General features: G+C 52.9%; 1 protein-coding gene across 1 annotated transcript; it reads left to right on the forward strand.

The window, feature by feature from the left end:
• The first annotated feature begins 9,366 nt into the window (after positions 1–9,366).
• On the forward strand, positions 9,367–16,892 carry KDELR3 (KDEL endoplasmic reticulum protein retention receptor 3). The gene is made up of 5 exons (XM_074902496.1): positions 9,367–9,815; positions 10,794–10,894; positions 11,431–11,589; positions 12,937–13,189; positions 16,181–16,892. The coding sequence occupies exons 1-5, from the start codon at positions 9,725–9,727 to the stop codon at positions 16,219–16,221; spliced, it is 645 nt and encodes a 214-aa protein (XP_074758597.1). The 5' UTR covers positions 9,367–9,724; the 3' UTR covers positions 16,222–16,892.
• The last annotated feature ends 43 nt before the right edge of the window (positions 16,893–16,935 follow it).

The raw sequence follows: 16,935 nt of genomic DNA on the forward strand, positions 1-16,935 counted from the left end.
CTAGAAACAGAGCTGAGGGAGCATGCCAGGTAAGCTGCGAAACTGCACTCCCGCAGAGATCAAATCGACTATTTCACTACAAGTCTGCTGACTTGTATTGCTGCAGCTTGCTTGGCCTGGTTAAACAAATGCACCTGAAAAACGTCAAGCCTAAGTGCTTCCTGATGCCTGCAGCATGGAGGACCATCCTGTCCTCCTTCCCCTGCTCCCCTGCTGCCTGACATGCCAGTGGCTGCCAGGACTGATGAGCACGGGCACAGGGGAAGAGCGGTGCGAAGCAGGACATGGCAGCCACATTTGCACATTGTTATGCCTAAGATATCCACCCCCAGCATCGTTACAGGTTGCTGTCATACCCCTGCTCCTCCGGGCTGTGATGCTCGCTCCTGCTAGTGCCCTGCCTGCTCACCTGCCTCTCACTCACTGGCACTCGCTGCTGCCCGCAGCTTCTGCCTAGTTGCCTCCACCCAGACACGAGGCTCTTTTCTGGTGGTGGGAGTGGCAGGGACAGGAGAGGACAGGACTTGTGGGGCCACGGGGTCTAGTTCTGTGACAGGCACTGCCTCTTTGTAATGCCATCGAGCTTTTTAGAGGGATGAAGAGCCTGCCTTTCGAGCCTCTGGATTCCCTGCTGCCCCTCAGCCCCTACGCTCACCATCCTGCTGGCAGGGCCAACCCCTACAGCTCTCATGGGGCTATAGGGCTGCAGTACTCTCCTCTGTAGCAGAGTCACTTTTGACATCCTCCTTCTGTAAGTCTCTTTTGAGCTGGCCCCTCTGCTTGGGTGCCTAAGCAGGCTGTCAGCAAACACCACTGTCCGGCGCAGAAAGGGAGCGAGTGAGAGAAGAGGGGAGACCAAAGATGAAGGCAGGGGAAGGGAGAACAGGCAGTGGAGAGGCAGATGGGATGAGGCCAGCAGATTATTGCACCAGTTCTGGCACTGCTTGCTATGGAGAGAGGGAGGGAGGGAAGGAGGTGAAGAGGGAGGCAGAAGAGGTGTCAGGGTCTTTTCTCTGAGCCTTTCACAGGGGACAGAGTGGGGGACGCTGCCTCCCTCGTTTTCGCACAGCATCAGGCTCCCTCTGAAGTGTTTCAGGAGAAATGTTGCCATAGAAATAAAACAGCCATCTACATTGCGAAGGGCAGGCCTGCCACCATGGTGGCAGGGGCTGGTGCAGGTGTGGGCAAAGTGGTGGCAGGAGGCCCCGGCCAGCAGTGTGGGGCAGTGCTGGGCTGGAGGGTACCTTGTCCTCCATCCTCTGCTCCCTTATCTCCAGAAAGACTGGCAGTGGTGCTGCTGTGCCAGTGGGGCTGGTGCCACCCTGGGTGGCATCTCCTCCCCAAATGCACCAGTGGGTGAGTGCCAAAACTGTCCCTGCAGGCAAGCTGCCTGTCACCAGGCTCCTGAGGGGACAGGCATGGATGTGCACAGGTCTCTGGGGCAGTCGGGACAGGGTTGCACCACAGCCAGCTCCCATCCCTTGTCTGTCCTGGCCACGGAACCACCTGCACCTCTGGAGAACAAGACTGAGAGGTCTGAGGGCAAGAACGAGCTCAAAGGCGGCCCCTGCCTGTCACAAGGCCCCCACTGCCAGAGGATCATTATCTCTCCCGAGAAGGAGCTTCAAGACCAACCATCCCTGGTAAAACCACCTTGTTTGGGAAGGAAAACCAGTGCTGGTTCCTCCAGGGGCTCCATGTGAGGGCCGCTTCACCCTGGTAAGGGTCACAGGAGCAGTGTTGTCGAGGAACACTAATTTAGCCAGACACGGTTTCGCAGTGCTGCTAGGCATCACAGACGGCTTCATTCGGTCCTTACCATTCACAGAAAAATGAGCACTAGCGGGAGGCTGGGGAGCCACACGTGTGAGTAAGGGATCGATCACTAAGACACGAGCATCCATCTATTGATCCCCAGCCATGCTGTCGGGTTAAGCCAACCCAGTGCAAAAATGAGACAGGACAGTGGTAACTTGCTGAGGGCAGATTGCCATTAACAACTCTGCTGTGTCTGCACTGATGTCAGTGTGCAGCGGGTGCAGGTGTCCATCACTGTGTCCTCCTCCCCCTTGCTGGCACCCTTCCACTCATGATACCACCCCAGGAGTGAGTGCAGCTGCTTTCAGTGTGGTGGCCAGCAGCTGAGCTCAGGGTGGCCAAGGATCTGGAGGGGCCAGCGGGGACCCATCCTGCCAGGTAACTCCATCCTTCCCTGGCCACCTCTTTGCTTCCCAGCTTTCCTTGTAAACTATGGTGGGGGGCTGTGAGGGACAAGGACTGCTGCCAGCCCCCTCCTAGTGCCACACATTGTGGCACTTGGTCTTGGCACCCAAAAAGGGGGAGAGATGGAAGAGAAGCAGAGGAGAGGGAACCCCATTTCCCTCTGGATCAGCCCTCTCCAGTTCATCCTGTCCATAGCTATTCTCACAACCCCTCTTCTTCCCCACCAACCCCTGTCCCCACCAGGCTCACATGTCCTTCCTAGGCACATATTCCCCCTGTACTTATTGTCAGCAGCTACAAACAGAGGTGGCCATGTGCCGGGGTGACTCAGGCATCTGTGGATGCCACTTCCGATGGCGAATGGAGAGGGGGCACATCCACACTTCTTTGGCGAGACATGCTCCCCTCACACGCTGCTATCCCCTCCCAGGCTCCAGGTGACCCCAACCCCTGGGTCCCTCTCCACACCTCTCACCTCCCAGAGACGCCTCCTCCTGAGAAACTGAGGAGGGCACAGAGCGGGGGTTGAGGGTAGTCTTGGAGCCATGTCACCACCACGCGTGCCCCGCGTGTGCTGTCACTGTCTGCCCTTTGCAGCACACCCCCCAAAGGGGAAGGGGAGAAGGGAGAGGCCTCGGAGCCACCGTTTCCTTTGCCACGGATGGAGCTGAGGCTGGGTGGTGGGGATGGGAGACTCCAGGCTCTTGGCAGAGGGATTTGGTTGTCTCCAGGTGATTTGTCCAGGAGGAGGGCATTGGGGGCTGAAGGTGTCACCAGGGATGTTCAAGGTGATCTGCCTGCACCATGCAAACCTGCCTGCCCACTCCCACCCCAGCGGGGATGACGGCCTTGCCAGCAGGGAGCACAAGCAGAGTTTCTCTGGCATTTTGTTCATGTCTTCTTCCTGAGATCCCTCACTCAGACCCAGTATCCAGAAGACCCTTTGCACTGTGCCTGTCTGGGGGATATTGGATCACCACTGGCAGGATCAGCCATGCTGGGACTAGAAGAACTGGAAGGCAAGAGAAAGGGGGGTAGGTCTGGAGCCCAAAAATCTCCACAGGCAGCGGGAGACCCAACACGTCCGCTTCAGCCCTGGTTGTGCCCGAGTGCTTGGAGAAGGGGGTCTCCAGTCCTGTTCTTCTCCAGGAACCATCTGGGACCATCACCCATATGGAGCAGGAGAAACAAAAGGTGAGCAAGACCCAGCCCCAGGCAAGAAGTCGCTAAGAAAACATGGGGAGCCGAAAAAATTAAGAAGTTACCTGCAAAGCAACCAAAGTCAGGGAGGCGAGGGGTGGGGAGGGACGTCAGGGAGGTTTACAGGCAGGTACCCACCCCTGCACCTTGGCCCGCGGCCACCCTGGTAGCTATATGTGCATACACGGTGCACACAGGCAACTTTATTATTCACTGGCACGCTCACATGAAGCCACGCATCTCTCCCTAAGTTATATTTATAGCTGTTTCTCACAGCGAGAGCAGATGAAACAATACATTATTTTCCTGAGGAAAAAAACCCCTTCCCAGTCTCATGCCGGTGAGGGGAGCAGCGCGCCCCAGCACCGCCTCTTACCCGGGTCCTGCCGAGGGCTGCCGCCTGCTCCAGCCGTGCCGAGCCAACATCAGAGGAAGGGGAAAGCAGCCGGTTTCTCCATCTCACCATGAAATGTCTCAGCCGGACCGGAGGAATCAGGGACGTTTCTCTGCAGCCCTCACTCGCTTCTGGCTTGGGGTTCCCCCCCTGCCCCCGAGGAGCTACTTCTCCACCGTGACCTGCTCCTCTCCTAACTCTGCCCTGCCTACGCCAGTGCTCTCCTCCTGCCTCTGCCTCTCAGAATTTTTCACTCCCAGGAGCGTCCATCCCACGGAGCACTGATGTGCCTTCGTGGCTCAGCAATGGGTTCAGGTCTCCCCCTCCTACCTGGCTCCCTTGTTCCCTGGCATTATTTGCCTGTGCCCCTTGCTGCTCCACCGCTCTAGTCCCCAAATCCCCCCTCTCTCTTCCACTCTTCCTCCCTTTGCTCTCCGCTCCCTTTTCCTGGCTGCCTCTCCCCCTCGCTGATTGCTATGCAGTCTGTAGCTGAGAAGTCAGTAACTCTGTGGTAGGATCCAACAGCTTTCTGCTACTTTAGCCCATCCTCGCGTGTGAGCTCAGAGCCGCGGAGGCACCGCTGCGGAGCCGCCATGGGGGAGACGAGAGCGCAACCATCGGCAGTGGGAAGGGGACGGCGGGGCCATTGGATGCCCTGGGGAGGCGAATCCTCCCTCCGGGCTGGCACAAGGGCCTGAAATATCCACTGTTGGGGCTTTTTTTCCCACCTAGATTTGGGGTGCTGGGATGACACTTCACCCGGAGAAAGGGCCAGGCTCTCCCAGCTCGTGCAGAGCATTTGCTGTGGGGCATCACCTCCCCACATCCACAACCTGGCCTCCCCACCCTGAAGTGCTGGGGCCATCCTGTCGGAATGGACAGTGCAGAGGGTGGGAGCACAGGCAAGGAGGGACCAGCCCTTGGGCCTCCAGGATGGTGCATGGCCTCCCTGCTGGGAAACCTGTCCCAGAAACCTCCCCTGGGTCTCCATGGCCAGCAGCATCTCAGGGGCTTTGAAGAGGTCACTTCTTGGTGACAAGGTGAGGGGCTGGGGGGACCCTGCAGCAGCAAAGCTGAAGGCTGTAAGAGAGCCCTGACCCCACAGGCACTGGCTGTACGCACAGGCTCCCAGGGACAGCCCCACGCCAGGCCGGCAGGGTCCATGCACATTGTTTCTATCTCAGTGTCTCATCTGCCATCCCCAGTGTTAAAGCCTGTGCTGGAAAGTCAGAAAAGAGAAAAAAAGCACTTTTTGAGTGTCCCCTGGGCCTCAAGCCTGCAACAATCATGACCCTCCCTCCCAAAATCATCCCAAGATCCCCTGGCACAGGGGATGCCCCCTCGCACCACACACTATAGGGACTGCCACTCCCCACCGGCATTGGTCAGCACCGCTGTGGCAAGTGCAGCCCTCTTCCCTGACAAAGCCACCCCAAGGGGACCAGAGGGTATTTTTAGTAGGTCTCCATGCAGATGAGCAGCTGCAAATGCAAAGTGCATCGGGCTCCTCCACCAGCTATCTTGCCCCAAACTGCCTACAGCTGCTCCCCACTGCTCAAAGTCGGGTGTCCTGGGGAGCCACAGTGCCTGGATGGAGCAGGGTCAGCCTGCTTCCTCCATCCCCTCTGCAGCTGTCCCTATGGGGACCTTGTTCAGGTTCATGGGGGGACTTGCTCTCCCAAAAGCCCTGTCCCCAGGTCCCATGGGGCTGCCTCCCAAGAGCTACTGGCTGGCACCTGCACAGGTGCCCCATGACAAAGCATACCAGCCCTCTGGCATTGTGACAGGCCTTTCCCCTTTGTGCAGTAAAGGGATGAACATGTTGCTCCTTCATGGAGTCAGCAAAACTGCCATGCACCGGCCCACCCCTGCAGCCTCCTTGGCTTCAGGTTGCATTTCACCCTCTCTGCCCTCATCATCAGCTCCCCCCAAAACCTCACTGTGTTTCCTTCCACCTGGGCAGCAAGAGGCACCTTGTGCACAGCCCGGCACCCTGGCATGGTCAAGAAGCAGCCAGGACAGCTGGGACCATCGGGAGGGACATAGGGACATTGTATCGAGGATGCCACCAGACCCTCGCTGTCCTTGTGCCCCCGGGTTGCAGTGCCCTGGCCATCCCAGGCCCGCCGGCCCCGGCAGCGGGGTGGCTCACACTCGCCACCCCCGCCCGTCTCCACCGGCACCGTCTTTAATAAGAAGTGTGGAATATTTTAGCACCTATGGAAAAGCCACCACAGACGGTGGTGGCAGCCGTTGCCAGGGAAACGCTCCCAAAAATAGCCCCACTCCGCCAACCTTTCCCGATGCTGCTGTGGGGATGCGGGAGGCAGAGGGGTGGAGGGACAGAGGGATGAAACAGTGGAGGGATGGATAGAGGGATGGAGGAATGGAGAGAAAGAGAGATGGAGGGAGGGATGGAGGAAGGTTTGGAGGGTTGAATAGAGGAGTGGATGGAGGGAGGAATGGAGGGAGGGGAAAGCAGGAGCTCCTGGGAAGGTGAGTGAGTGCTGCCTGACCCCTCTCCATCTTGGGGATGAAGACACCTGCAACCCCTATGCCAGCAGCCCCTGCTTGGGCACCTGTGGTCCTGCTTTCCTGCAACATCAGCTAAGCCAGCACAAACACTCAAGACCTCTCTGCCCTGGGCAGGTCTGACTTAAACCATCGTGCTTAAACCAGACAACAGTTCTGGACTCCTTAGCACCTCTCAGAGTCCTTCTGCCATCCTACTCCAACCATCTCATCTCTGTTCCCAGTGCTCTGGGACTGCCTGAGCCAAGCTGTCTGGTCACAGGGGTAGAGGTGGCGAGAGATGGAGGTGGCCCATTATGCTGAACCAACCTCCAGGAATGTCAAACCGCTTCCCTCTCTGGGATAGCTCTGGGTTGAATCCTGGGGGCTGCCCACCCTCCTGGGGGATTCTGGATGCAGCCTGAGCCACAGTCTGCAGCAGAAATGGAGGGGGATTCCTGGCTGAGCACTTCCAGAGGCAAAAGCACAGAAGTCTTCCTGGTGGCAAGAGACAAATGCTTTAGTGAGAAGAAAACTCCCTTCACCCCTCTTCTCATGCCATTGCCTTGCAGGACAGGTGGAGGTGGGGAAAGGCCCTCAACGGAGCTGCTACCACCTGGCCCTGGGAGCTCTGCAGGAGAAGGAGCCTCCCAGACCAGTGAAGACAGAGAGGGAAACCCAAAAATAGAACTAAAGGGGGAAAAAAATAAAAAGAAACCAAACAACCCCAAATTCTCATTTTTAATGCCAAATCCCAGCTTGCTCGCCTCCCTGTCACCCTGGTGACATTCCTTGTGGTCACCATGGAAACGAGAGGCATAGAGAGAGCATCACCATGCAGGGCGGTGGCAGCACCCGGCATTATTTTGGGAGGCAGGGAGACACCCGGTGCAAGGCGCTTCGTGTTGTGGCAGGGAGGGAGGAGAGAAGGTTTATTTTTACTTGCTCCCACTTCGTGTGCCAGTTTTCCCTTCTCTTAAGTGTCCGAGTGCCCCTCACCCTCCCAGCAGCTTTCCCACGGGCCTTCCACATGCCACACAGGGATGTCCCATGGGGAGACCCCAGACCCACCACCATGTCTCATCTGGGTGAGCTCAGTTGGGCTGCTCCTGTGAACTCCTTCTGATGGTCACCTCGGATGTCAGTTCCTGGTGCCACAGCAGGAGATAATGCCGTGGCTTGGGGCCAGTCAGCTCTTCTTAGAAAGGTCCAAGACAAAAAGAATAAACCTTTGCCACCCACAACAGTTTTACCCCTCTGAAGGAGGCTTCATCCGCTGGGTGGGACAAGAAGCTGCAAAGAGGAGCAAAGGGATGAGAGGATGATGAGGGCTCTCAGACATCACACCTCAGGGGCTTGGAAGGGGATCTGTTGGAAAATAGGATCCTAAATCTTCCACCAAAACCTCCCATTTCTGCTCCAGAGCTCAGCTTTCTCTCTGCGCACCTATGAAAGGACCTGAAACACCAGGGACCTGCTGGGCCACCGGGGGTTGGGGCTTGGCTTTTGCCAGCACCCACACAGCCTTGTGGAGCCCTGCTGAAAGCCCACGCAGCTCCACTCCAGCATCTGGAAACCTGATTTCAGACAGTCCCTACCCTGTCGCTCCTTTGCTAAAGCTTTCCTTTGGTCTAACCTGCTCTTCTCTCACCACACCAATCTCTGCCTCGGTGCCCTGGCCAGAGGCAGGCAGGGCCCTTCCTGGTTTCACAGGGCCAAGTGGGTGGTTTCCAGCCCAGCCTGGGAACGCGGCTGGAAAAGCCCGGTGTGGCAGGTGCTGAAGCGGCAGAGAGGGAGAACACGGCAGCCAGCTTAATGGGCAGGGAAGAAATATATGCAAATGTATTCAGAAAGGAATCCAGTGATGCTAATAGACTTGTTAGTCCTCTCAGTAAGCACCAGGAATAATATTTTTACACTTTAATCATTAAGGGTTTTACTCCAAGTGAGCCCTAAGGACACAGGGAGACACAGAGGAGATGGCCACATGTGACCGCTGGGGACAGGGCAGCAGCCACAGCTGGCCCTGGGGCAAGAGCAGGCGGGGTCATGCAACCCTCAAGTAACCAAATTAGACCCATAGCCAGATGTGATTTGCTGGGGCATGACGTGACAAATTCAAACATCTATTTGGTTGTCTTAAAGCAACTTTATATTAGTGACTAGATAACGAATATCTCATGTCCCTGTCCCGATGCAGAGGTCCCCCCTGCCACTGCCATGAGACCTCCCTGAATGACCACTGCTGCAAGGACAAGGTTTATCCCAGCTGGGCAGGATAACACCCGGGGATGTTTCTGAATATATTAAAACTTTATAACCATCACTACTAAGCTGCTCTCTGTTAAATCTATAAAAAACAGTAGCACCTATGTGCTTCTTTCACTCAACACGTGTATTACATTGTTTGCAATCCACTTGCAGGAATCCAGGATTAATATTTTCAGCAAAGTTTGTTTCAAACCAGCCCTTGGGAGGATCTTTTCTTTCCTCCGGGGCTGGGCTCTGGGATCTGCACCACTCCAGACAGGACACCTGAAGGCAGGGGTGCCTGGTGTCAGGGCTGCTGGGGAATGGCTGTGCATGACCCACTGTGGAAGCGGGGTATGACATACAGCCACAATGGTCCGATAATTCAGATCTCTTCCTCCTTCTTTGTTTGCTCCAGGAGACAAGGTGGAGCGCTGGGGAGAAGGTGCTGGAGGCAGCACGGTGCTCGGAAGGGCAGAGGGCAGGAGGTTGCTGGCTGGGAGCGAGACAAGAGGTTAAAGCACCCGCGGGGAATGTCTCTGGAAAGCCTGGCCCTGGCAGGAAAGTGCATCCCCAAGGCTAGAGGATGAGGATCCCTTTCCCTTTGCCTTTTCCCCTTTAACGACACTTCCGCGTGTAACTTGAGACAAGTTGGGGAAGAAAAAAGAGGAAGGAAAAAAAAAGAAAAAGGGAAAAACAGCACTGTTATTCCCGCCTCTGCCTCCTCCTCTCTCTCCTCCCCAGCCAGCCAGGAGCCACGTCACCGTCACCCAGCACTGGCTTCAGGGCTGCTCAGCGGGCTCAGCCTGGGTCTCTCCAGGGGACAAACCCCAACTTTCGTCCGGAGCAGGGAGAGGAAGGCCCAGGGGCAGGGAGAGAAAATCCTCCTTGGGGGAAAAGTAAGCAAGGGAGACATCCAGCCTGAGCGCCTGGCAGCGGAAAGGCACTCACAGCCAGGGGAGAAGGGAGCCTGAACTTTTCTCTGCCAGAAGAGAGGGCTCCATACTCAGGCGAAAAGTAAAGTTGAGCCAGAGGAGAGCATTTGCTGGGTTGAGGCTTAGGGAAGAAAAGCTCCTTGCCCTCACCCTCCCTGCCCACAGAAAGCGCCCTGCTCCCTTCACCCTAGAGGAGACCCCCCCTGGCACCATGAACATCTTCCGCATCCTGGGGGACGTCTCCCACTTGCTGGCCATCATTATTCTCCTGCTGAAGATCCTGAAGTCCAAGTCCTGCGCCGGTGAGTGCTCCCACACCCCTAAGAAGGAGGGGGGCCTTTCCTGGAGGGCAGCTTGATGAAGGGCACAAGCAAAATGGGTGCTGAAAAGACTAGAAATAGCCCACACAAGCTGGCAGCCCTCCCCAGTGGGCTCTTCGAGGGAAGCCATGCTCCTTTTTCTCTGGGAGGTCCCCCTGACAGGAGGAGAGGGATGTTGGAAGGATCTGATGTGGCAAGTTGCACAGCCTCGCGCAGGTGTTGGTCTGGGGGTGGTGAAGCGAAGGAGAGGGCAGCAAGGCCAGAGGGAGGTGGAAAATGAGTACAAGAAGTTGTGGTGGCATCAAAACCAACAACCTGGAGGGAGACCTGCTTTAGGTCGGGGGTCTTCCAGTGCGTGGGCAGGGACCAAAGGCTGTCCTGTCCCTGGGTGAGGAAATCAGGACAGCAGCTTCCTGCAGGAGGATTTTTTTCAGAGTTCATGGTTTCATCCCCAAGAGACTTTGGAGCTGGGCTGCAGCACCACAGCCATTATCACAGGTAGAGAAATGGGTGGGTCTGACTGCATCTCCCTGCCAGTGGTGACTAAGCTTCATCAGCATCCCTGGGCTGGTCCCAGATCCTGCAGCTCTTCCCTCATGTGGTAGATGTCATGTCACACAACCCCTGGGGAGGTGGGCAGGCACAGGGGGCAAGGGAGGGAAGATCATTAGGCATTTTGATGACAGTAAGGACTGAATTGGCCAAAGCAGTGAATGTGCCCACCAAGTGCTGGTCCCTACGACCCAAGGCAAGGCTCAGAGGTGTCAGCAGGAGCCTGCCCTGTTACTTGAGAGACTCCAGCCAGTCCTGGGATAGGTCTAGAGCTACCATAGCACCTACATGCCAGACCTGGCTCACAAAGCAACACACATATATACACCACTTCCAAAGAAGGCACAAAGGGAAACCACCATCCTTCCTCCCATCTGCATTACCTCCTTTTTTCTCCCTGCCATGCAGGTATCTCTGGGAAGAGTCAGATTCTTTTCACCCTCGTCTTCACAACCCGCTATCTGGACCTGTTCACGACCTTCATCTCTGTCTATAACACTGTGATGAAGGTAAGGAGAGGGCAGTGCAGAAGCAGAGGCTCCCCTCAGCTCACTATGGTTTCTCGGGGATGTGACAGTACACAGTCACTAAGTCAGTTTTTCAGCCAGGAAGGGTGGATAAAGATACTTCCTTTGGTATCACTGGCCCTCCATTGACAAAAAAAAACCACCAGTGAGTGAGCAGAGTCCACCACATTTAGTACCAACAAAACCAGAATGAGATGACACAAATCAGGCCTGGGTGTCCTTGCACAGCAGGAATATTAACAGATGGCTGCCACCAAGCCAACCTCTTCATACAGAGCCTTAGAGGGCTTAAACAAGTGTAATCCTCATGGTAGGGCAATCTTTAGTTGGCTGCTGGAGTATCTCCAGCAGAAGACAATCCACAAGCCAGCACAGAAAAAGCATTCACCACTGTCTCACCCTGTTACGGCCCCACCAGAACCAGATTAAGAGATTTTGACTTCGTCAAAACCGTCCTCTCTTCAACCCAGAAGGTGTAATGGCAGGTAAGGTTTTGCTGTCTCCCTTCCCTTCCCCAGGTAATTTTTTTGGTATGTGCCTACATCACCGTGTACATGATCTATGTGAAGTTCCGGAAAACGTTTGACAGTGAGAATGACTCCTTTCGCCTTGAGTTCCTACTAGTCCCAGTCACAGGCCTGTCATTTCTGGAGAACCACAGCTTCACCCCCTTGGAGGTAAGGGAAACCTGAAGCAGGGAAGGGGAGGGGAAGTAGCAGCCTGACACCAGGCAGCAGAGTGAGCAGCACATTGAATAGTTGAAATTTTTAACAGCAAAAGCAGGCAAGAAAGGCAAGGTTGGCAGGCCTTGAAGACTGTACCATCTACAGAGCAGCTCAGTGCTGTCTCGTCTCAGTCCCAGCACAGCAGGCTCATTTTCCCAAACTCCAGCAGCACTACTCATCCCACTCACACATTGGTGCTCTGCCAAATGAAAAGCTTTGGGTCTTAACCTATTAAGAGTTAAATCCAGTTGTCGGCCAGTCACGGCTGGTGTCCCCCAGGGCTCGGTTCTGGGGCCACTCCTGTTTAACATCTTTATTGATGATCTAGACGAGGGGATCGAGTGCACCCTCAGTCAGTTTGCAGATGACACCCAGTTGGGTGGGAGTGTTGATCTGCTTGAGGGTAGGGAGGCTCTGCAGAGAGACCTGGACAGGCTGGAGCCATGGGCTGAGGCCAACTGGAGGAGTTTCAATAAGGGCAAATGCTGGGGGCTGCCCCTGGGCCACAACAACCCCCAGCAGCGCTACAGGCTTGGGGAGGAGTGGCTGGAGAGCTGCCAGTCAGAGAGGGACCTGGGGGTGTTGATTGACAGCCGGCTGAACAGGAGCCAGCAGTGTGCCCAGGGGGCCAAGAAGGCCAATGGCATCCTGGCTTGTGTCAGCAATAGCGTGGCCAGCAGGGGCAGGGAAGGGATCTTACCCCTGTACTCGGCACTGGTGAGGCCGCCCCTCAATTCCTGTGTTCAGTTTTGGGCCCCTCACTCCAAAAAGGACATTGAATGACTCGAGCGTGTCCAGAGAAGGGCAACGGAGCTGGTGCAGGGTCTGGAGCACAGGTCGTAGGAGGAGCGGCTGAGGGAACTGGGGGTGTTTAGTCTGGAGAAGAGGAGGCTGAGGGGAGACTCATCGCCCTCTACAGCTACCTGAAAGGAGGTTGCAGAGAGCTGGGGGTGAGTCTCTTTAACTGAGTAACAAGCGATAGGACAAGAGGGAATGGCCTGGAGTTGCACCAGGGAAGGTTTAGACTGGATATTAGGAAGCATTTCTTTACAGAACGGGTTGTTGGGCGTTGGAATGGGCTGCCCAGGGAGGTGGTGGAGTCCCCATCCCTGGAGGTGTTCAAGAGTCGGGTTGACACAGCGCTGAGGGATCTGGTGTAGCTGGGAGCTGTCAGTGTGAGGTTAATGGTTGGACTGGATGACTTTCAAGGTCTTTTCCAACCTAGATGATTCTGTGATTCTGATTCTGTGTATTAACCAATACCAAGACTCTCCACTGCCTTCATTTTGCATCTCACAGATACTCTGGACCTTCTCCATCTACCTGGAGTCCGTGGCTATCCTCCCTCAGCTCTTCATGATCAGCAAGACAGGGGAAGCAGAGACCATCACAACGCACTACCTTTTCTTCCTGGGCCTCTACCGTGCTCTCTACATTGCCAACTGGGTCTGGCGCTACTACACAGAGAATTTCTATGACCAGATCGCTGTAGTTTCTGGGGTAGTACAAACCATCTTCTACTGTGACTTCTTCTATCTCTATGTTACCAAAGGTAGGTAAATAGGTTGGTATACAACTGAAGTGTTCACTGCAATGTACGGTGGAGCTGCAGCTTGCCACGCATTAATCCTTATGTGAGTTTATTCTTTGCTGTATTTGTAATGCATATTGTCCACCTAAAATCCAGTTTAAAAAATGTATCTTCTGAATGCAAGTTGGGCATTTCTGCTCACAAGGTTCTAGACCTGCATATGAAACAAAGTATAAATTAAACCAGAGCTAAGCCTGGTTTAACTCCACCTTGGAAAGTAATAATTGGGGTATATTCAATTCTACGTACATTTTGAAAGATTATGAATCACACAGAAAAAACTTTAAGGCAGAAAAAAAAATAGCTGTAGGCAGACAATGTACCTGAGAAAGCAAGTGCAGACATATGGAGATATTATTAAGCCTACTTTTTCTTTTGACGGAAAAGATGTAACATTCTCAAGAACTGATTCTGTAGGAAGACAGGCATCTGCATGGACAAGCAGCCCTTTCTGCTTCCCAAAAGCAGATGCCCCTTTCACTTCAGTGCCATGCTTTGGTAAATGGCTACATACCAGAGCTAACAAGTGCATCAAGGGCATAAAATCTGGTAGAACATGCCACGGTTTACTGCAGCTGAAGTACGCTTTAAAACACTTTTCTGTTGAGGAGGATGGAATTTGATAAAGTCTAAGCTGGGTGAACAAGTATTTTCTTCCTTCACATTCCTGAACTAGTCTGCCAAAAGCAGTAGTGACGGCCCACGTTTGATGTTTTGAGGGATGGATATTTGGTAGCTTCATGCAATATACCTGCTGATAGAGAGCAGGTGTCTGGCCTTGGCAGATTAAGACTTCCTTCTGTCATTAAAACATTTTTGTAGCCGGAGAAGTATTTTGTAAAACTAAGATCAAGGTGTTCCACGTCAATTCATTTTTTTTTTTTAAACTAATTCCCATTTTAGCTTCACTCAATTCATATATCCCGTGTCCTGTATTTTTGTGAGAAATCCACACTCTTTGTAGTTGTGGATGGTGGAACAAAAGGGGGAAAAAAAACAACTGCTGGCTTTCAGTCTCACATCACTAGTGATAGAGCTGCAAAATTTAGATGATACAGGAGACAGAAGAAAAAACATTTGTCCCTGGGACATCAGAGCAGGAAGAGAACTGCCTTTTTTTTTTTTTTTTTACACCAATGTTCTGGATCAGAGAGAAAAGGGGTCTGAAGATATGCAAATGCTTTGCAGTCATTTATGAAAACCAGCAATATTATAGCAGGTGGCATCTCTCTTACACTCTTGCAAAAAAAAAAACCACCAACTTTTCAAAACATTTCTAACACTGAGCTCAGACAAAAGGGCAGTGACGCTGCAAAAAAAAGCAAAGATGTGTTATATAAAGAAATGTATTTAATAAGACCTCAGAGCATTGCAAAGGGATTTTTATAGAATGCAAGTTCTCTTTATCTTGTTTTCAAAACTAGATGAGCTCCTTTCTGTTTAACACAAGGACCTGAAAGATACTCTGCGGAAGCTTTCAGCTCCCAAAAGCTTTTATTTCACAGAACAACTGAGGTTGGAAGCAACTAGGGTGACCATTTAATCCACCCCCTTGCTCACAGTAGGGTCACCTAAAGCAGGTTGTTCAAGGTCCTGTCCAGAGAGGTTCTGAGTATCTCCAGGATGGAGGCACTGCACCCATTCTGGGCAACCTGTGCTGGTGTCTGATCATTTTCACTGTAAAAAATTTTCCTTGTTGAAGTGGAATTTCCCGTTGCCCCTTGCCCCGTTACTGGGCACCACTAAGCAGTCTGGATCCGTCTCCTTTACTCCTCCCATCAGGCATTTACACACAGGGATAAGATCCCTCTCAGCCTTCTCCAGTCTGAGCAGTCTCAGCTCTCAGCCTGCATTCTTATACCAGATGCTCTAGGCCCTTAACCACCCTCCTGGTCTTTCTGGACTTGTTCCAGCATGCCCGTCTCTTGTACTGGGACCCCAGAGCTCCAGCTGTGGCCTCACCAAGGCTAAGCAGAGGAAGGACCACCTCCCCCAACCTGCCAGCAGTGCAGGCCAGGAGGCTGTTTGGATTCTTTGCCATGAGGGCACATTGGTGGCTCCTGTTCAACTTGGCGTTCACCAGCACATGCAGGGCCTTTTCTGACAAGCCACTTTCCAGCTGGGCAGCCCCCAGCACATCGTGGTGCACGGTGTTGTCCCACCTCAGGAGCAGAATGTGGCACTTCCCTTTGCTGACCTTCATGAGGTCCCCACCACACCATTTCTCTAGCCTGGCATGGTCCCTCTGCCCCCATCTGGGGTATCAGCCACTTCTCCATCCACCCCATCAAACCCTGTGAGCCCCTGGCATTCCCAAGGGGCCTCCCATCCCAGCTTCCAGATCAAGCGAGATGGGGCAGACTCAGGGCAGGTCTGACCACAGACTTTATTCAGGCCATATTATTTATTAAAAGAAGGGAGCAAGCACTGGGGATAGAACAGTAGACTCCATCCTACATCATTAAGAAAAAATGGGGTAATTAATAGGCTCCATGCTTGAAAATAACCATGAAGAAGAAACAAGACCCTTTCCCTTTAGCATAAAGTAGTAAGTTGTGGATTTTCCCCCCCTTCAAAGAAATTTTGTAGTGGCTGTCTCCCATCAAAGATCATAAATTCTTCCATTCTCAGGATTTTCCCTTCTTGCTAAATGCTCCCAGATGCTCCTTCCACAATGAACAGGCTCCCCTGGAGCTGTTAGCACACTATCATAACTGAGGACAAACAGTTGTGTTACCTGAAAACAGCACAGCTCTATTCCTACTAGCCTACAATAGCACATGGAGGATACCTGAGGAAGTTTGACAGCCTTTATCTCATTGCTGTTTGCAAACCTGGCCACCCACTATCTAGCATTCTAATTAACAAGTATAAAAAAAAAAAATTGTTGAAACAACGTAACAGCTGAATTCCCCAAAATACCTTCATTACCTTCTTTTTCTCTTTGCACAGTTCTAAAAGGAAAGAAGCTAAGTCTTCCCATGCCTGTTTGAAGACATTTCCACAGACAACCCAAGAAATTCTGAAGACGAAGCTCTTAAGATCACAGCTTTCCTTTCCTGGCCCTTTTCAACCAACGGATGGCTCAGCTGAGTTTCACTCCTTGCCAGGAAGATGATTAGGCCTGGAAAACTGATATGCTTTTCATTCGTATGAGACTTTCCCTTTTTTTTTTTATATATATTTTTTCTTACTTGAATTTGGTGCTAGTAAGTAGCGCTGGTCAATACTGAAGTAGTGCAAATTATTCTCTCCCAGCTCTTCCCAGCATCTACCTCCAAAACACGCCTCTACCTTGATCCTGAGGCAGCACAAGGAGTCTAAGGGAAATGTCACTACCTTTAGTCCTTCAGTCCTTTAAGGAACGCCTTTAGCAAAGGGAACATGGTTGGATACAACATATACAAAGGCCACTGACCCATTTCACACATGGCTACATCTGATACAGCAGATGCTACAAACTGTTAATTTAACTCTGCATGAACTGACATTCTCCTGAAAGTTAACTCTGCCTGATCCTCATTCTGTTCAGGTCCTGTAACATTCAGGAAAAATACATTCCCTTCTAATAACATCAATTATCCAATTCCACAAGTATTTAAACATTCTCCCCACGCACTCATTCAGTGAAAGTTGTTCCTCGTATTTTACAAACAGGGACCCTTTCAATTAAAATTCAGCGGGTTGTCAACAAGAGTTTCGAACTC

Source organism: Athene noctua, chromosome 3 (genome assembly GCF_965140245.1).
Source record: "Athene noctua chromosome 3, bAthNoc1.hap1.1, whole genome shotgun sequence".
Lineage (NCBI taxonomy): Eukaryota > Metazoa > Chordata > Aves > Strigiformes > Strigidae > Athene > Athene noctua.